A 21,087-nucleotide genomic window follows, 5' to 3' on the forward strand; every position below is an offset into this window, starting at 1 on the left:
GGTCATGATCTCTTTCAGTTACCATTGCAGTGTTAGATGCATTACACTCCTGTGGCTCGAATACCTGCAGTAAGGCACCTGAATACCTGCAATTAGAAATGCAAAGATTGTTGTTATTGAGTAGTCCAAAATCAAGCAAAGCTGCTGACTTTCTAGTGAGTTCAACAAGCTTTGTAGCCAGCCAAGAAACATGCAGCAAAGTGAAGCATTTTCAACATTACTCATGTCCAATGCTATTTACAGCTTTTCTAGATCATCACTTCACCTAAAAATGTATGGGAACCCAGGCCTGGGGTTCCCACAGCACAGAAGTGACGTGTTCATTTGAACCCTGTCAGCTTAATTAACATGGCTATATTTCCTACTACCTGGAGCTCCTGAAATATTTTTGTTAAGCATAACGCATTACAATAACCCAATATAGATGTGACAAAAATCACTGTTCTTCTGCCAAGGAATGTACTGCTCTGAAAACTGTTCTCCCTTTTTATTTTTCTGTTCAACATCCATGTCATTGAGCACAGGGAGAGTTGACATAATTTACTATTTCAGTTTTTAGAAATTAGTAACTTCAGAAGTGTTGAAGTTCAGGTATTCCTTTATTCAAAGAGGGAGTCAAATTGTCCATTATAATGTTAGAGATCATGTGGTAAATTATAAATTAAATGGTGATCCTGGAATGCACAGACATCACCTGTGACTGTGACTGCAGACTTAGTGAGGTCTCTGTGACGTACATGCAATTAAACCTGTATATTGTCTCTGAATAAAATGAAGCATACTAAAGCAAATTTCAGCATGAGTATTGCCCCATGCTTTTTTAGATTATGTCTTAGCAATCTCTTATCATACACTGGATTCGTAATCACTGTCAACTCACTATACTTTCCTTTTCAATAAAGAACAGTGATGTTATGCAATGTTACTATGTAGAACATGCCCTGGTTTTTTTAGTCCTATTTTAAGAACATACATCTGAGTACAGCTACATTTTTGGTGATGCTAAGTCTTCCCCAGCAGTTAACATTTTGTCTATATTTATGTGACATGACTTTATGCTTTATAGTTTTGGCAGATGGAGGAATGATTTTCTTCACATTTTTCATATTTCACATTTTACAGGAGCTAGTTTAGCAATAGCAAGCAGAGGAGGCTTTGATTTGTTTACTTAACATATGTGTCACATATAAAAGGCAATGTCCTTCCACTGTAGTTGTTAATAACTAGCTGCTCCAAATGAATTTGTGCCAACACAAAATCCACCACCACAATTAGCAGTAATAGGAACTTCAGCTGGCAGCAGCAGTGAAGGCAGTAAAGATTAAATGACTGTGTGAACTGTCCCTCCGAATTAAAACTGATGTACATTGGCAAATAGTAAGAAAACTTACACCACTGTTATCCTTACGCTCTGTTCTGCTCTGGTAATAATTAAGAGAAAATACTGCTGTCTGCAGCCGACTAGTTCTCACATGATGTAGATTCACCACAGTAATGACAAGAATTTGAGTATCCATACCAGTAAAACATCTCAGGTTACAAAACCTTATAGATGACTTTCAAATGCTTGATGATACAAATAACCTTTTGAAGAAGCAGCTTGGTTTTGAGAGGCATTTGTCAGTTATGTGCCTGTTACTGACTTCTAGCTGGTGTTGCACATGTACTTCCAAAAGGCCTGCTTGAAAATTCCGCTAAATGACATCCAAGAAGTTAATTTTTTTCAGGGTAGAAAATCTTCCAGGAGCTACAGAATCTCAGCAAAATAGTATTCATGGTAATACCTCTATAGCATAGAATACAAACTTGGTCTGGAGCAGGTTGTCAGAGCTGCAATAACAACAAACCCTCCCCCTTCTCATGAACCATGGCTTAATTATACTAATCCTTGTACAATCAAATGAATGAAAAAAATAGTAGAATGAGGATTTGAATAATTATTTTATTTTACAGTATTAACTGATAGAGTACATTATAGATGAGCCCAAGTTTCTTTAGAGTGATTCAGTTTGTTGTCCCACAGTGTCCTGTATGACATACTTTAAAAATACAAATTATTTTCTACACTTTAAATGAACCTCTAGCAATGTGCTAGAGCACCTCAGAAATATTTTAGGCTTAAGAGTTGTCCAAACCTAACCTTTGAATTCAGGAACACAGTAAAACATCTGACTTGTAGGTCAAGGTGTGCTGAAAGCACAGCTATTAACCATGACCCTGAAGAGGCTTTGCAGTTGCAGTTATGGTGCAGCATTAGGAGTGGCACATCTTTGTAACATTTTGTACTTTGTGAAATGCCATGTCTTAACCTCTGGGTTTGCAGGACAGCATCCAATTCTTTGTATTTGTTATGGACAGAATTAAATCTCACAAGTCAATCTAAGATGTCAGTCCTTTCCTGGTCATTCTGAAAGCAACCAAAAGACAGAAGCTTTGCAGATGTACAGGGAACACCATGTAGTTTTGTCAGTAACTTTAGCATGTGCATGAATAGGTATGTGCCAATTTTATGCACGAGTTTGGACATCCTTGCTGTAGAATTTTCAGGACTAAAGCAATTGCTTTGGTGTTGACAGTTAAAAGCTTCTATGGAAATAAACGCCTGGTGCCATACACTGGCATTAGTTAGGCATTCCAGTGATAATAGTTTGCCAGGAAGCAAGGCTAGCAAAAAAAAGCCAAATCCAATTCAAATTTATCATCCAGCAAATGTGAGTTTTGGCAGTGGAACAGAATTATTCACTTTAGACTTTACTCGGGACACACAGTGAACCCCTCTCTTCATAAGAAATGTGACCCATTAGCAGCAACATATGCTAAACTGTGCATCTAACCAGTTAGGTGCACCAGCAGCGTATCAGGAGACGCTAATCCTATGATGTATTACCTATGCAAATTAGATGCAGTTTTCCCTAGTACTTTCTGTTCCGTGATTTCCCAATACTAACTGCCCAAGCACTGGGCTAACCCAGTGGAGAAGTGGTTGTTGGAGCTCAGGGAAGCAATACATAAGGTATTGATGTAATGTGCATGCTGTATGGGAAAGGTCAGCCCCTGTAAAATCATGGACAAACGGAACTCTCTGAAGAACTGGGCTCAGGCATGGACAATAGAAAGAGACAGAAAAGCATGTTTTACAGTTTTTGAGAAGTGAGTTTATGTATTAACAAGAATGTATCCTATGAAAAGGCATTTATAAAGCAAATGCAGCGAATCCAGCTTTTTCACTGACGCGATTGCTTTTCAACTTCATGAATAGCAAATAGGGAAAAATCATGGACACACATTAATTATAATACAGTAAAATTAACATGAATGCTTTAATGACACTGAAGGCCACCATACACAACTGAAGCCTACAACTCTTTCAAACAGCCTTGCCAGCTTGCATTGAACTTTTTGAAACCACAGGAAGGTATCTACAGGCTTGGGAGTAGATAAGTATACTGCTCCCAGAAAAGGAAAAAACCCCAAAATATAACCCAACTCTCCACATTTGGTTATTGGCTATAATACAGTACCTTCAAGTGAGGAGAAGACTTAAAACATCGAACATTACAGGCTTGTTTATCAATATAGACACCAGACATCTAACTAACTCAAGGCATTATATACAGCCCTGTTCCTGCCAGAGCTGAGAACCAGACTGAAGGCACCCCTTCCCACTATGAACTGTTGAAGTAAGAGTGTTCATAAAAGCAGGGTTTACTTCTTAAACTGTCTATTAAAGAAAAGGACACAGGATATTCCAAATTCATCTTGTTCCAGAACTTTCACATGTAAATCTGTGTATAATGCTTTGTACGGTGAAAAAAGTCAGTCTAAAAATATTGCTCTCTTTTATCCATACTGTGAGAAAAGCACAATTTATTATAACAGGAAATAATACTTTATTATAAAATTTACATGTAAACAAGTAACAAATTAATTGAAGAATGGTTAATGTAAGTGCAAATTAACTTCATAAAATGGTACCTGTTCTGTATTTAAATATATATAATTTGTTTTTTCACATTCTAATGTGGTTCTACTCCACCATCCCCAAATTTCAGTTTAAAAAGATTTATCATTGCTTGCTTTATACTAAAAAGAGTGTACGAGCCTGCGTACAAGTTGAAGTTTTGCTCTGCAAACGAGACACATCTATGGTGATACTTATCATCCTTTCTTATCTTTACATCTCTGGTATCCACAGGACAAGAAGATACACAACATATATACACAGTGAAAACGTGGGCATGTCAAGCCACTTAAAGTTAGTTCATTTGCTTGCACAAATTGAAACTTAAACCATTTATCAATGAAGCAGACACTGTACTGTAACTTCCAGACTTGCTTGCACACCTTAAGGCATTAACAGAGTCTCAATTGGTAAGTCATTCTTGTTATCACCATGAGGATCATCTGTACAGTTCTTGTAACAGTCAATTGCTTGTTCATCACCCACATGCAACAAGCTGGCCTTGCTGAAAGCTCCTAAAGCACAGATAGGTCATGGCAAGACTTTGATTTTGCTTTGAAAGCCATCTTCTTGTTATTCTTTGCCACAATTCTCCCCAGGAATCGCTTTGCCTTTTTGCCTATGCTTTCTCTTCTTTTTGTGTTGGCCATTCTCCGAGCATTGTCTTCTTTACTGTCTTTGCGAAGTCTAATTTGTCGAACAATACCTTCAAACAGGTCCTTGACATTATGATGAAGAGCGGCTGAGGTCTCAATGAATTTGCAGTCAAACACAACGGCACAGGCCCGTCCCTCTGAATGGAAAGAGAAAGAGAGATGAGTGGAAATGGACATTTTCTCTTCATACATACTGGCAGAATAAAAAAAAAAAAAAACAAAAACAAACAAAAAACACCAAAAAAACAAAAACAAAATTTGACTGTAAGTAATGAAAGTGCCCTCTATGCCACAGAAGAGCTTTACTACATGGTAGGAAAGTGCAAATTTGCACTCATGTTTTTGCCTCCTTACTCTTCTTTGGTTTGTTGTGGTATGGTCAGAAATCTCATTTGAGTAATGGCACTGAACATAAGGCAACACTAGTCCTCTACACAGACCGTCCCAGTGTTGTTTAAGAGCTAAAGCCAATACAGGATTGGCACTTGGATGCACACTTACTGTTTGATAGCAAGAGTGTGAGGTCCAGAAAGAAATGGGTTTTATTTCTTCTGGAAGTCACTCAGCTATTATGAGCCTCCGCCTTGCAGTAATAACTGAGTTTTCCACACTAGCTACAAATGAAGCTGCTGAAGTCCACAAAGTCAAGTCATTGAACATATCACTAGATGTTATGAAGTTGTACACTGCTGGATTTGACTAGGACTGCATTCAAAACGCAAGATGCTCAATGTTCCAGATGTAAGCACGTAACTCTGGAACATTGCGGCAGTGCCAATTTCCATGTCCAACTTGTTGAAAGTAGCGGCAAAGTTGTAAGCTTGAGCAAAATACTGATGTTGCAACTAGGACAGGTTAACCATGCACTGCCACCAGCCTGAAAAAAGTGATCATCTGATGAACTCCAGTCAATCCCCTGTGTAGGCATTTAACACAGGGAACACGTCAAAACCATACCACCACACTCGCCACTGTTTTCTGTGGTACCAAGTCTCTCCCAGCATGAGCCAGCTGGCTTGATTTTTCAAGCACACCTCAAGTCATACATTTTTCTACATCAAAACCAGCCCATTTCCATTGGCCATGATCCTCCACAGTCTTTGCTACTACTTTAGCCACTACTGTGTAAGTGAATGGTGTCACTTACCATCAACTGAGACTTCCCGGGATCTGACCAGGTCACTTTTATTGCCCACAAGAATAATAGGAATGTCTTCTGTTTGCCTTGCTCTTCTTAGCTGGATTCTTAGCTCGGAGGCCTTTTCAAAGCTAACTTTGTCTGTCACTGAATATACAATAATATAGGCATCTCCCATCTTCATACAGTGGTTCTGAAGCCACTGGCTGTCATCCTAAAACAAAAGGCAAGAAATAGATTTATTGCACTGAAAGTCTGTTCAGTACTGGTTTAATTATTGTAAGCACCTTAAAGGTATTTTTCTTAGCTTTATTATGAAGAGTCAGTCAAAGTAAGCCAACCTCTCTTGAAAAAAAAAAAAAAAATTAAGATATATTACAAAACAAAATTCTCTTGTTTCTAGAAATCCTGTCAGGTCTGCACTACTCAGATTGCAAATCGCTAATTTTACAGTAGTTCCCTGGGCTGCTCATGTAAGCTGCTGCTTATTCAGAACATTGATTCACACTCCAACGCTCTTTAAGTTTGTAAATTGCCTACAATACCTACAATACAGTACCTACAATAAATTATTTGCAGGAGAGAACAAAGGCAGTACAAATTCTAATTTTTAATGTCACTTTTTTAACGTTAGCAATCTTTTTTTAGTGTTAGTTATCCGACTGGAGAATTAGACAGACATAGCTGTGCTATTTCTGCTTTTGTGAAGAGTGAACTACTGACAAGCCATGAAGAAGAGATACCAAATCTGTAATTACCTGCTCCCATATATCGAACACCACGAGAGACGCCTCTTCTCCATCAACTATAATCGATCTGTCGTACGTATTTCCTACGGGAAAGACAAGTTCAGAAAAAGCACTCTCCCCCGTCCCCGCCGGGGTGGCCGCAGGGAGATGCCCCGGGAGCTACGGGACCCCCGGGACCGTGGGTGCCCCGCTCCGCCCGCGCCCTCACCAGCCTCCTCCGCCTCCGCGCTGTCCTCCACGCCGCCGAAGATGCGCGCCAGGCTGGTCTTGCCGACGCCGTGCTCGCCAAGCAGGATCACCTTGTAGAGGCTGCTGTCGGAGTCGCTGCCCGAGGAGATGACAGAGTCGGAGGAGTCGGAAGCCCAGCTCTCCCGCTGCGCCTCGCCCGGGCTGTACGAAGTGCAGCGCACCAGCCCGGAGACTTCGTCCTCTGGCAGGGCGGCCTGCAGGTCCCGCTCGTCCACTGGCATGCTTCGGCGGTGCAGATGCTGATGCACGGAGAAGGGCATGCTGCCGCGTCGCTTGTCCAGGTAGCGCAGCTTGTCGCCGCGATTCAGAGTCATAGGGGTGCCGAGCTGAGACCGGAGGGAAGAAAACTGTCAGCACCCGCCGCCCTGCTCCGAAGAGCCCCGCGTACCGTGCCGCTCCGCGGAGCGGCGCTTACCTCTGGGCGCTCGGAGAAGAAGAGGCAGTGAGGGGTTCTCCGCCGATATCGCTCGTGTTACAGCTCCCTCAACGAGTGCTGCTGCTTCTCCCAGCCGGCCCTTATTTATGGCTCCGACAGACGGCTCGGCCCGCCCCTCCATGACGCGCTTCGCGGCACCCTGGCAGCGCCTCCGCGGGAAGCGCTGCACGCCCACGGCGGCTCGGCTCGGCTCGGCTTAGGTCGACGCGGCTCGGCTCGGTTCGGTTCGGTTCGGCCCGGCGGGGAGCCGCGGCCCAGTCTGCCGATGGCAGCGAAGGGGTCGGCGGTAGGGCTGCCCTGCCGTGGGCGCGGAGGAGCCGCCGGGGCCGCGGCACGGCCAGGCTGGGCGAGCGCTGATGGGGTAGACGCGGAGCGCTTCAGGGGGAAGCACCGCCAGGTATAGCGAGTGAGGGGTCATCGCCGCGGACCGCTCCTGCCGGCCCGGCGTCCCGCTTTCCTAACGGAAGGCAGTATTCCCATGTATGCCGCTTGTTGCAGCTCACAGCCCTGTGTGAGAGAGCACCTGTTGGACACAGATAGGTTTCCACGGCTTGTTAGGCTTTAAGTTACTGTCCAGGAGTTTTATGTGTAATGCTGGTGTCTGCAGTAGTGTTAGGGAAAATACTCTCAAATTTGCAACATTTGCTTCACTTGGTGCTTACTTTACTCAGTGCTGAGGAGAGGGTTAGGAGAAAAGAAGCTGTGCTAGGGCTTGCACTTAACATACCAAGCTGGCCAGTGTCTGCATGCAGTGTTAACGGTTTAAGAGGTCAATATAAAACATTAAAGGTCAAATTCTTCTCTTGATTTCACCTGAGCAGCAAAGTGGGACAATGAAAGTCTTATCTCATAAGTGGCACAGTCATCACCGTGTGATCGGGCGAAGAAACGACTAACTAGATAACTATACTTGTGTTCCGAATGGCTCACCCAAGCATTGTGTATACAGTTGTTTACCTAGCAACGAAACGTGTGAGGCATTTTTACAGCCAAAATAACTTTGGCTCCCACTCCCAAAAGATTACAGCCTGATCAGTATGGGAAAATCCCTGTGACTCTATGCAGGGACAGTTGCCATTGAATTTGTAACAGTTTAAGGATTTACAAATCAGCTGCAGAAACAAGGCTAGAGAAGGCAAGAGGTAGGAGTGTGGTGGAAGTGAAGTTATAGATATAATACAGCATATAGGAATAAAATAAGGGCAAGAAAAGAGCATGGGATTGAGCTATGGGGTTACATTGCCAATAAAATACAGCATACCAGCTCAGAAACGTCTTTTTTTCCTATAACATTAAGCTTTTCAGGCTCCTTAACTGCAACAAGGATAACCATAAAAATGCTTTGAATGGCTTAACCGTAGGGAATGGATGTTTTTTCCTATGAAATTAACTGAGTCAATATTCTGTTGGTTTGGGTTTTTTTTCAGCAGCCAATTACAGTTCTCCAGTCCAGCTCTTGGGGTCGTTTTGACCCCTTTGCCCTGGTTAACTGCAGTTCGAAGTGTTAATGTGGCAGTTAAAGATCACTAAGTGCTTACAGCAAGTTCTCTCTGCCTGTCTCACAAAAGAGCAACAAAAATAGCCTTGTCAGTTTAAATAGAGTTTGGTGGTGAAACGAAGTGCGTGCTTCAGTTAACTGAACTGGATTATAAACCTTTGGTTAGCATTTTACATCGTATTTAAATAAATTATGGTTAGCATTTGAAGTACAACATGGTTACTTGGATAAACTGGAATCTGCCAAACCATCTTGATTAATTTGTATTTATATACAGTTAATTATGTAACTATCATGTAATGGAAGAAATGGTTTGTCTTCAGTTAACTTTTTAAAAATTTGGATGTTTCTGCTCAAAATTCTCACCTGAAGATATTGTGAGTAGGTTTGTAAGTCTGTTGGACTGGTCTTTCTCACGTGCCTTTACTGTGTGTCAGGGTCAAACTTTAGAAGTTGACACACGAAGTGGGGATATCCTTTATTCTTTTCTGTCTGAAAGAAGGGAAATCTGAGAAGTGTCAGAACCAAAGATACAGGACCACTTCGGTGCTGACTGGAACCAAACTAAAAATGGGAGTTTCCCTCGTGGGACTTCAGGAAGCCACATTCCAGGCCTTTTGCTGGTGAGAATTATGAATATTTTTATGATGTAGATGTGAGACAGACCCACTGCTAGCTAAAAAATAACAGGAAAGGTGCATGTAAAAGTGCAAAATAAAAACATTGAGAGAACAGTGTGTCAGCAGGAAAAGTGACTGAAAATAAAATAATACCAAGTAGAAACCATACAGAAAATCCAGGGCTCTGCGGCAGATACTTGTTTGGTGCCAGCAGCCAGGCATAACTAATGAATTAATGGTTATAGAACACCAGCATGGTTACAAGATACCACTCGGGATCTGGCACTGGTTTCTGTGAGTTGTCCTTTGATGGAAAGTGAGATGGGCTTGGATTAGGTCCCCAGGGCTTCACTTGTTCTAGAGGGGTGAGTACAAGTTGCACAGAGGAGTGCTGTGCCAAGGCAATTAGGTCTGTTCCCATCTGCCACAGGATTTGTGCCTGGAACCAGAGAGAGGGAAGATCACAGGGGTCACGTAGCTGGTTCATCTCCTCTGATCTTAATAGGTCCAGCTATTTTGTGAAGTTGGAAGGAATTAACAGATAATTCAGATTAATCACTTGAGACACATAACCTGCTTCTTCACATAGCATGTAATTCTATTTGCTGTTAATTATTGCTATATATTCATGTATAAGTTTCTGTGGCACCTGCTGATTTCAGTGGGGTGCATATGAAACCACCTTGAAATGTTGATCTTTTAGTTTCTTTGAAGGATTTTAAGACCATCTCCTTTCTCACCTGCCTTCCATTTCCATTTCTGTGTGACTGCTCTTCTAACAGATGTATTAACTCTCATTTATTTCTATTTTAAAAAAGATTTTAATGTCTTGCTTTTCTAGTCTTACTTTCTATTGTCATAGCTTCTACTGGTCTAGGGTTTGTTTTGATTAAATTAGTGCTTGAGGCACGTCCTACAGACTTGCTGTTTTTAGTAAGCCTAATATACCATTCCTTACATATTGAAATGGAAATGGGAAATTTTATATTTTTGTTGGATTTTACATAGAGCCAGACCTGGAGTCTCAGTGTTGAAGGTGAAAGTTCACTCCAGCCTGCGTGGCAGATTGTAACTGCACTGAATTGGGGTTCTATGTTATAACAGTGGTACCATATGTGGTTCTGAGTCACGGGTGACTCCTGATCAGCTCAGGTGCCTGTCCCCTGCAATGGCTGTGTCATAACCAGCAGCAGAGCTGCAGCCCAGGGGCTGCTGTCTAACCGAGATCCTTGCTGTGAGGAGATACGGCTTAGCAAAAGTAACAAGCAAATTCTGCTGAGGCCAGGAGTCATTTTTAGTCTGCGGAACCCCAGTAAACTACATTCTAATCATCAGGTTATTCTGGGATCCTGGCAGAGCCACTCTAACTTCCCATTTGTGAATCAACTCAAAAACTTCCCTTTTGCTTGGCTGCCCAGCATCTGTGGTATGTGTCCTGTGGTTCTCATGGAAGAATTTTGTCTGAGACTTAGAAGGAAAGGAACACTGATATCCTGTATTGTGTGGAATCGAGCATGAAGCTCTCTAAAAAGGGATTACTTTTTTCCCCTCAGTTTCCTCTCATCTTTATATGACTTTCACTTTCGTTCTTTCCTATGCTTGCCACTTAAGGTCCTTCCTTTGTATTTTACTGTTGTACTATATCTGGTTTCTTTCTTCCTCTCGTTCTTTTCTTATGCGCTCTCTCTTTTTTTCCCTCTCAGTTTTCCTCTAGCTTTTGAGAGGTGTTGGTGCTCACTTCTAGTGCACTCTCTTGGCCTGAGTACTTTTCATCATATAGAAAATGTTAAATATGCAGTCCAATCCTGTTTTTCAGTTATTAATTCCTGGGGTAATAAAGCTTGTGCTAGGAGTTTCTTTATGCTATATTACGTGCACAGTGCATTTCACAGTCTAAATGAAAAGAACAGCCTTCGCAGGGGCTGCAGTCATAACTAAGCATGTATAACCTAATGCCTAACCTCCTCCCCTTTGAATTTTCAGATAAAAAACAGAATTTTGGGGATTGAATTAATTATATGTGATTCTGCTTTATCACTGTTTGTTCAAGGTCAAATGCCATATTATAAATAGCATTTATATTTCTTACGTCAAAGTAATATTATAACTGAATTCCAGTTTTTGCATTTGCTGCTATCTTCTATTGGAATTGTTTTGTATTTTATTAGGAATAATAGAAATATGTTGAACAGCCCAGAGACTGGATTGTCAGCAGTAGGGTTTAAGAGAAAGTGTTGTTCTCAGTGAGGCTGTATGCTGGAAGTCATGGGTTTCTCCTGTACTTACTTTTCAACTCATGTGCACTGCCTCAAGTCTAATTAATCAGCCATTATGTGGATGAAGTTATTCCTATACAAACTGTAGAGATATCCCCAAAGGTCTGTTCTTGCCAAGTTACATCAAGCATTACTCTTGCAGAAGCATGAGTCTGGCTACCTCCCAAATACCTGGACTAAAACACAAATAGCATTTATTATTATTTTAACTACAGAACTGACAGACTTGGGGCAGTGGGAGAGGAGACAGAGGAAGGAGTAGGAAATGTTTTGGGGTTTTCTGACCTAAGCGAGAGAGAGAGAGAGAGAGAACCAATCAATCAATCAGTCAATCAATCAAACAAACCAACCAACCCATTTTTTTACTTATCCTAAAAAACCAAATAGGATGTAGTGCAAATTGTGCTGTCAATTTGTCCTCACCATCAGCCTTAAATCAAAGATTAGTGTGTGCTGAACAGATACAGGATAATTGGTTCAGTTTGTGGGTTTATGTAAACACGTATTAGACCTTTTCATGTGTAGCAGACGGTATATTGCATTGTTTTGCAGTTAATATGTAGGGATGCAGAAGTAGGCTACAGATTGAACTGTAAGTGTAGCTGTAGCAGTGGTGGAGCTTTCAGCCTTCACACTACTGCCTTTGTGGAAAACCCTGATAAATGTCACATCCCTGCTGAACCTGCATTTGGACATTGCCAAGGGGGGGCAGCACAGCCTCTCAGCCAAGGAGCCCTGCTTTTTCTCATAATTACTCTTGCATTTAATGACAGGTCATATTTTTGATGGAGTAGTGGTAGCCGTAAATTGGGGCTGCAACAGTAATATGTAAGAAATATGAGGTTTGGAGTCCACAGAAATTGACATAGCTTTGAAAACTCACACAGAGTGCTACTAGGGAAATGCAAGCAGAAACCAACTAAATCCATTATTATATCTACAAAATTAATCACAGGTTGGTTCCTCTCATAGCTGCTGTGCTTCCTCTGAGCTCCAGACCACAAATTCTAAAGGGCACTGCTAGGCACTGCAGAAGAATGTAATACTGTTTGTGTTTTTCAGGTAAAAAGTGATAAAATAGGTACGTTTTAAGCCCATTGCTTGTAACTTAAAGCAAAGGAACTTAAAGCAAAGTCCTGTCTTTCTAAAACTTTTGCAAAAGAGTGCAGAAAATAACTTGGGCTAAGAATAACTGGAAATGTGGTTCATCTTCCTGCTGCTCGAATTTCTCACTGCTTTGAGTAAGCTCAAAAACTTCCACTACTAGATAACCTTATGACCAACAGAACCAGGTGAATCATTGCTCTAAAAAAGAAGTTGCACAAGTGGCATATCTAATTTCATTTTTGCCTATGTCATTACCCACTTTTTTTTTCCCTACAGAATGCACCACACTGTTAGTAAACTATCCTGTTAGAATATTCTTGGGAAAGCCTTCTGTCTCAGTATGACTTCATATTTGAACTGATTTTTATCTTTTTGAGTTTATTTCTTAGGGACAGGGTAACCCCTCGTGTGATACCCTGCTACGAGAGTCAGTTTGAATACCTGCTTAGTTTCCTCAGTCACTGTGGAAGGGACTCAGAGCACGTACTGTATGTGATCAGCTGTTTGCTCCTATTGCATTTCAAGTTTGGAGTAAAATCAGAAGATGACCTAAGATATTTCCGTAATTATTTTCTTTTATCACCCCTAATTCCTCTTTTTCAGTATTAAATCTGTCATGGCTAATGTGCGTGACATACATCACCCTTCCATGAGTGGAATGCTAAATATTCTGTTACAATTCCTGTGGGATGTATGCTCCTTAGTGTGGATTTCATAGGCCTTTTACAAGAAATACCTAGAAGTCTGATGCTATGAAAAGGTTTCTGAATTTACAGACAGTTGGTTTAAGGAGCGGACAATGTAAATGTCTGTCTATCTTACTAAGCACATAGTGGTAAGGAAGCAGATTGCAAATGTAAGATTTATTGTTTACCAGCAATAGCTCTTGGCAAGAGGAATGAATCTATTTACAATAACAAATTAAAGGAGCTGTACTGGGTCAGACTCAACTTACAGGCAGTTTCCAGCAGCTGTCAGTAGATATCTAAAGAGAATGGACAATAAGAATATGATAAACACAATTAAAACTCCACCCATATAACCACCAGGCTCAAAGTATTCCTTTTGTTTGGAGGCCCTTAATGTGTTTTTTCTGCATATTTTTCTAACTGCTTTTTAACCCATATAGATTATTGATATCCTGCAGCACCCCCATTTACGGTACTGTTAAACAGAGAATAAGATTTTCTTCATGTCTTCTTCATACATGAAATGATTTTATAGCTTTCTGCAGTAATTATCTCCCTTAGCTGAGGAACCTAGAGTATTCAGTTACTCCTTATATAAACACAATCGTTACACATACCTTTTCTAATAGAGCTTTTTAGAAGTTAGGGAACGAGAAGCGCACAGGTTAGAAACACTGCATGTGCACATGGACTTACACAATGGACAGTGATGCTTTCTGTTTTGTTAACCCTGAGAATTCTTAGCATCTGTTTATACTATCAAGTGAGCAGTGAGTAACATTTTCATGGACCTACTGTAACTCCCTTTTTATTGAGGAACTAAAGATTTAATAGGCAGGAAATTGGGTAGAAAACAGCCTAAAGCTGCCCTTGGTAACCCACAGAGCCCGTTTCTTCCATACGCCTGCAGGACAATGTCTTCAGAAGTTTCCTGTTAGTAGACATCTTCTAGATAGTACTGCAGAAAAAAGCACAGGAACTTGCAGAAGGAGAGTATGTAAGGGAAAAAAAAAAGGAAAGCTGTAAGGGAAAACTTCGCTGTAGCGTGAGATTACAGTGAGGGTGCTGGGAGTACAGCAGATTGCGCCAGTGACAAAGCGTTGCTTACGTTTCAACACATTACAGATATCAAAGGAAAGAAGAGCCAGGGATGCGGGGTCAGAAAATCTGGATAAAGTCATTATATTATAGGTGTTTCCATGAATGTGACCGGTGAACAAGGAAAAGTATCCTTGCAATGAAAACCCATAAGTAGGAGCAGGCCTGTGGTCCTCTGAGAAAATGACCAACATGCTTCCAGCATGCAGAGTCGCATTGATCCGTGAAAACATTACACAGAAACACATTTTATAATGTTTCTGGCAATATGAAGTGAAACTTTACCTCTGCTGCCCTCTTCTGTGTACTAGATAAGAAAAAAAAAAAAAAGGGATGAGGATTTTTTAATCTATTTTTTCTTATACAGAAAACTTTAGTTTTGTGTCCAAATGTGCATTTATAATGCTTAGAATCGCTGCAACTTATCTAAAGCTCCTGATGGGGACTGGTAGTGATGAGAATTAAAACATAGCTGCCCTTTTCCTTTAGGTGATAAAATCTGATCTTGTTTCCCTGTGGGGAAAACTCAAATTTTCTTTCATTTCAACAAATTAAAGCTTGAAGCAGGGAAAAAACCTCACAGTCACAGAGGAGACATGAATTTAAATTAGAAGGCTTTACACTTCTTTCTAACCCAGTGCAGAATTTGTGGTATCTTTTCCTGTAGTGAGTGATGTCATGGAATCATTCATGTAAACTGTGTAGGAATTTGAGTGTGAGAGATGTTATAATCTGTTCAAGAAGAAACTCAGAATTTGCCCAGTTGGAATGTGCTGAGTTTGGCAAATTCCACATTTACATCATAGCAGTAATAGGCATTTCTGCTGCTTCTAAATGTCTCGTTTCCTGCTTTGCCTCTGCTGTTATACAAGATACTTAAATGAAGATCTTCAAAATTGTTATTGTAGAATTATCCTAGAATCAAATCAACTTTCTTATATTTAGTATGAATTGTCAAAGTTCTTTCTGATTTTATTCTTGAGAAAAATTGTAATAATTATATATAATATGCTTCATTATCTACCACTTACCCTCCAAAAAAAATAAACTGATGAGGATCTAGGCTCATGATAAAATACAGAGAGCAAGCACAAGCATAGACTGGAGCAATAGAATGGTATGAAGTGTGTATCTTATTAAAAGAGGGTTATAGAAGTAGACTTGAAAAATACTATTTTATGAAAGCAAATGCAGATCTTAATTTCAAAGCCAGCCCTAACTCAAAAAAGCTGAATCAAAACTCCAGTGCTAAAAGTCTCTCAGTCCTAAAGACAAAACTGCAAAATCTTGATGCATATCAAGGACATCCTATACCCAAACCAGGTACGTGGAGCAGGTATGAAATACCTCTGTTTCCCTGTTCATCATTTCCCTGTTCCTCCCACAAGCAACTGCCCCACATCTAGTGAATACCAGCACACTGAAATCTTTGGTAAGGCAGCGGCATGCTGAGCTGCTGATTGTGTTGGGGATGTGCCGGGGAATTAGTGCTCTAGCTCTCAATCTCTGCATGTCTCGTGGGAGGGCGGAGTTCCCTGTCACAGGTTTCTTTGACAGGCACGTTATAATGTAAATCTTTCGGCCTTAGGCATTTTGAGAGGACTTTCTTAATTTCCCAAGTCATCAAAGCTACTTACATTCAAAGGATGATGATTCCATTCTCTGGTGGTAATGGAATTCAGGAAAAAAATTAGCATTTTTCCCAATTTACAGTTCTGAAAATGAGATCAGAATCAGGCCTCCATGCTTACTCACAGCAGTAATTACCATGAGCCAGGCAAATGCTTCCTTGGCATCAGACTCTCACGTCAAAAGCACCAAGTCTGTGATTTCACAGCCTGCTCATGCACCCAGGGCTGTAGGGTGAAATGGTCTTTATTCAACAGTTAATGTCAAAAAGAATATGATGAATACAGTAAATTGCTTTTCCATAAAGGCTCGCTCTTTTCACACTCACCCCTTTCTTTCATAATCTTCACTGAAGAAAGGGTTATATGTTTGCATTACTCCTCTGCTCAAGCACATCAGCACCACCAGAATCATTCAGATGAATCTACAGCCTTCTAAGGTAACAGGCACATGTAGCTAGGCAACAAAAAAGAATATAGTATTTTTCAAGAAGGAGGACTTTGCCAGATGATCTCATACAGATGCAGTGCTTTTTTTTGCCTTATAAGAAGAAAACGTTTCATTGGAGAAATGAGTCTGTTGTCCTGTCACCATCAAGTCATCTCAATGTATAGGCTTGCTCTGATTAGCTGTGACAGAAGATAACTATGCATTGTGTACTGCTCCTGTTTATTTCTCTGTATCTATTGTCTATCTGTAAGGTTTTTTTACGAAGATTAAAACACAAATGATTTTATGGCAGATTTCATTAACCCTCATCCTAATTAAAATAGAATGCTTCAATAATTACCAGTTCAGCTGAAATAAATAATATCTCAGTTCAGCAGAAACTGTGTCAGCTTTCAAGAAGAGATTTTATGAGTGGAGAAGGCATGCTATTGTATGTACAGTCCATCACTATATGTAGGGACAGGGCTGTTGTGAATGATGAACACTGGTTTTATACTTATGAAGGGATTTGGTTAAGTGCAAGTCAAAAACCTGATGTGATCTAGCAGGTACAGCATAGGCATTGATGCCTTTGGTGCCCTGGATGATGGTGATGAACCCAGCAAACAGAGGATGACAGAGATCCAAGATTCCGGGATCTGGGGGACTCTTTCAGCCTCAAGAGGCAGCAGGAGCTCTGAGATCCTGGATGAAGATATCATCCCTTGTTTCTCATCTGGGTTTGTGCTGGCCAGGTCTCAGGCCAGCCACTGACCTGTGTGAAATTGTAGCAGCATCTGCTGGGTGCCGTTTCCAGCCCCTCAGCCACACTGGGGTTCATGATCTCAGCTCATGATTTCCGCTATCCCGTTTCCCGTTTCTCCGGTATTCCCTTTTCTACATCTCACTAAATTGACGGTTTGTCTCTACATCCAAAACCATGTTTAACTTGCAGAGGTTTCAGGGATTGTTTCCCAGTCTGGTGCAGCAGGGCAGCCAGCACGGCTGCGATGGGCCGTGCGCAGTGCAGATGGGAGACCTGTGGGCACCAGCGAACACATCTGTCCTGGAGCAGGGCACTCCCTCTCAAGTCGTCCATGTTTGTGAGAGCACATGCCCTGTGCATTGCAGTTTCTGTGGCCAGTACTTTTTCTGGTACAGACCTGAATGTAGCTAAACGGAGACACTACACCACAGTCTTGGCAGCTTTCATGTATGCGTTTCCTCTTTTTGGCATGCTCTTTTATTTGTGTATTCCAGAGCCTGTTCTGTGGGTGGCTTCCATTCTTCCCAGCTGGAGCAAGGCACAATTCATACCACGTTCTCTCTTTCATCTAGTCATTCTTCATGACGAAGCAGGGATTGCCCTGTTAGGCATGCAAGCCAAAAAAACCCCACAATTTATTTGTATTCAGTGAAGGAGTCAAGCAACTTTGAAGAGGATGAAGATTGGATCACAGTAAAATGTCAGAAGAAGGTACAGTGTCTTGCTAACATTCAAATCAAAGTTCCTGCAGTTTTAAGCGCTAGTAAAATATGTTGCAAGTGCTAAACTAGTATGATACATGAACTGATGTGTATACAATTAGGATCTAAGCTATAATGTGTATTCAGCAGTAGAATGCAGAAAACTATTAGTCATGTGGCTTGGTAACTGCATAAGTATATCTCCTTTGGAGTTAAGTGCTTAGAGTACAGATGAGCTGAAATGCGTACATGCAAATGGCATACGCATTTAAAGTAAGGCAGTTAGGATTGAGGTTAAAGCTGACACAATGTTCACTTTTTGATTGACAAAAAGATATTAACTCTCAGTTATTTTACAATGAATGGACCAATATTATTGTTACCAACAAAAATAAATGTGACATCATCACTTCTATGCTAGAAATATAATCCACAGTATAACCTCAATTAAAGCTGTTAAATTTGCAGGCTCAGACCCAGAATGGTGAGTTTGAAGGGGAAGAGGAATAAATTGTTTAAATAACAGCTCCTGTTTCAAGCTCCTGGTCAATTTTGTCATTAGTAAGACTCATTAATAAAATAGAATCTGATAGGCTTTTTGCATTATTGACTTATGTTTAAAAAAACAATATCTAAAATGCATTGTTGTGAAAAGAATTCAGTACCAATCTGAAAAGAAACAATTTATGTGACTCATTCCTAATCATTTTCTGTCTACCTTAAAAGTAATTGTGTGCTTAAAAAAGTTGGCTGCAGTGTTAATGAAACTGTTTTCTGATTTTCAGTAATAAAACTAGTTTTGTTCTGTTAAAACTGCTAGGAAAAAAGAAGTGCAATCTATTGGCATTTATAGTTTTTCTCTGCAAGCATTTCAGACTACAGTGATGATTTATTTGCCACTTTGCAGGGGAAATAAAAAGCACTGCTGCTTAGATACCTTCATAATCCTTAGGCAGAGCACGTGCCAGCTCTTCCATTAGCAAAAGTGTAGAGCAATCAAGCTGCCAGGCATCCTGGGGTTAAGCAAGCTCTTGGCAATCTACTGAAGTTATTTTGGTCAAGGCCACGTGTGACACATCTGATGGGAACTCAGATTAAACTAATTTGGGTGGATTAGGAAAAAAAGTGCTATGATAAACCATCATCTCATAGTTACATCAAAATAATGGGGAGGATCACGTCCAGCAGAGTTTGGCAGTGATGACTTGCCAATTGCTTGGGTCCTCCTGCTTGGCTCAGCATGGACACAGCCCACACTTTTTGGCCACTGCACTTACAATCTGGCAAGGTGTGCATCTCCTTATGCCAACTTAAAGCATTAGTTTTACATAGATACTTGTCCTCCTGATTGTTCTGTTTGTGACTTACCTGCAGTGGGACACCAAGGCGTTTCTTGCTACCACAGCAGTGCAAGGGCACTAACTGAATGGGCTGCGTAACAGCCTAGCAAGAGAGGGCAGAGAGGTCTGCGCTGTGGCCATGCCTTGGCTACAGGCCCCACATGGGAATCTCCCCTTCAGGCAACCACTTTGTAGGGAACAGGAAACCAGAGGGGTGGCACATGTGTAGCATAAGATAATGGGAGCTCATCCTTTCCCCTGTAATTTGGAGGATAAAGCCTCTAGCATCATGGAAGCTCCCTGTTCTCCATGTTGCTAGTGGCAGCACTGTGAGGTGTTGTATGCCCCTGCTATTTACTTTTCTCTTGTCTGCGCCTTCCCAAAGTTCCCAGGCAGCAGCTGCTTCCCATTTCCATGTTATATTTATTCCACAGACTTCTTGGAAATGAATTGCTGCCGTGTTCTGTTCCTCCAGCCATGTGTTGGAAACTGAGCTAACGGCAGGCACCGGAGACTGTTTTCACTTCTGTGTTGAGGAGAACCTTTGCATCTGAAGCTTGCTTGTGCTGCAGCAAGATGCTGAACAGCATCAAAACTGATGAGACACCTACCAAGTTACTCAGTGATCCTGATGAGTGTGTGGAATCAAGTTGGGAGAGCAGGGTTTCCAACCATGCAATCAACCAGGATGTTTTTATCACTGCAGGCACTGTGCCTTTGATCCATGAAGGAAAGCTAAGAAATGAAGGTAACCTGCCACAGGATGCAAAAGCTCTTTACAGTTAGGACATGAAGGAAGAAATGTACGAATTGATAGTAATATGTAGGCCTGTATAGCTTATTGTCGTGGTTTGAGCCCAACAATTCTTTGTTGACAATTACCTTTCCATAGGAACATTTGAAAGATTTTGCTATAAACTTTCCTGTTGTATAGGGAAAAAAGTTGACTCTGCCACATGTTGAATGTGTACTTATGCTAAACAGTGCATTTCATAAAGAAAGGGAAAGTGGCATAGTCGTCTGCTTGACAGGCAGGGAAATGTTTTAGCAGCTATAAAAAAATAAAAAACCTGTAGAACACATACCTTATAAATCAAAGCTCCAGAGGAAGATCTTTATCAAAGCATTGTACTGATGTAAACACGTCCATCTTAAGCATGGTCAGAGGACTGAAATAACGTTTCTTAACTAACAGTTCTCAGCATGTGGTACATTGCTCCACCCAAGGAACACAAGAAATACTGCCATTGAAGTGTGAAGTTCTTCCAGACAGTTCAGTTACATCTTTGAATACAAAGCTGCTGAGCTGCTTCCCTGCCACTCACGAAATTGGGGAACAAAGTTTTCAGATGTTTCAGATTGCTTCTACAAGGCAGCAGTGGCAGTACAGGAGCTGCTGGGAAGAAGCCTGCCTCCTCTCAGGGAGCAGGACTCTGGGGGCAGGCCCAGGTCCGGACAGCGTGGTGGAACCGTGTTGGTCTGCAGCTTAAACACAGCAGGTTACCCGAGTGCACAAGGCAGCCAGTTGCCCTAGGGAGCTCCTGCTGCAGTGTTTGCAGACTGAGTGGACTGAATGCCATTCAGCCACCCCTGGAAGGCTCTGCCCAGAGCCTAGGAATGTGAAACAGATGCCTGCCTCTGGCATTCTTCCTGGATTTGAATGAGGCTATATTCAAGGCAGCTGCTCTAAAGGGTCATAGTTATGATGGAATCTGTCTTGTTTACAAAGCATTCCAGAGGCTAAA

General features: G+C 41.3%; 1 protein-coding gene across 1 annotated transcript; it reads right to left on the bottom strand.

Annotated features, from left to right (window-relative positions):
- Positions 1–3,296: 3,296 nt before the first annotated feature.
- Positions 3,297–7,263, bottom strand: RRAD (RRAD, Ras related glycolysis inhibitor and calcium channel regulator). The gene is made up of 5 exons (XM_030511659.1): positions 7,169–7,263; positions 6,713–7,079; positions 6,514–6,587; positions 5,765–5,969; positions 3,297–4,754 (listed from the first exon to the last, which is right to left on the bottom strand). The coding sequence occupies exons 2-5, from the start codon at positions 7,065–7,067 to the stop codon at positions 4,477–4,479; spliced, it is 912 nt and encodes a 303-aa protein (XP_030367519.1). The 5' UTR covers positions 7,068–7,079; positions 7,169–7,263; the 3' UTR covers positions 3,297–4,476.
- Positions 7,264–21,087: the final 13,824 nt, after the last annotated feature.

The sequence above is a fragment of the Strigops habroptila genome, chromosome Z (genome assembly GCF_004027225.2).
Source record: "Strigops habroptila isolate Jane chromosome Z, bStrHab1.2.pri, whole genome shotgun sequence".
In the NCBI taxonomy this organism is placed as follows: Eukaryota; Metazoa; Chordata; class Aves; order Psittaciformes; family Psittacidae; genus Strigops; species Strigops habroptila.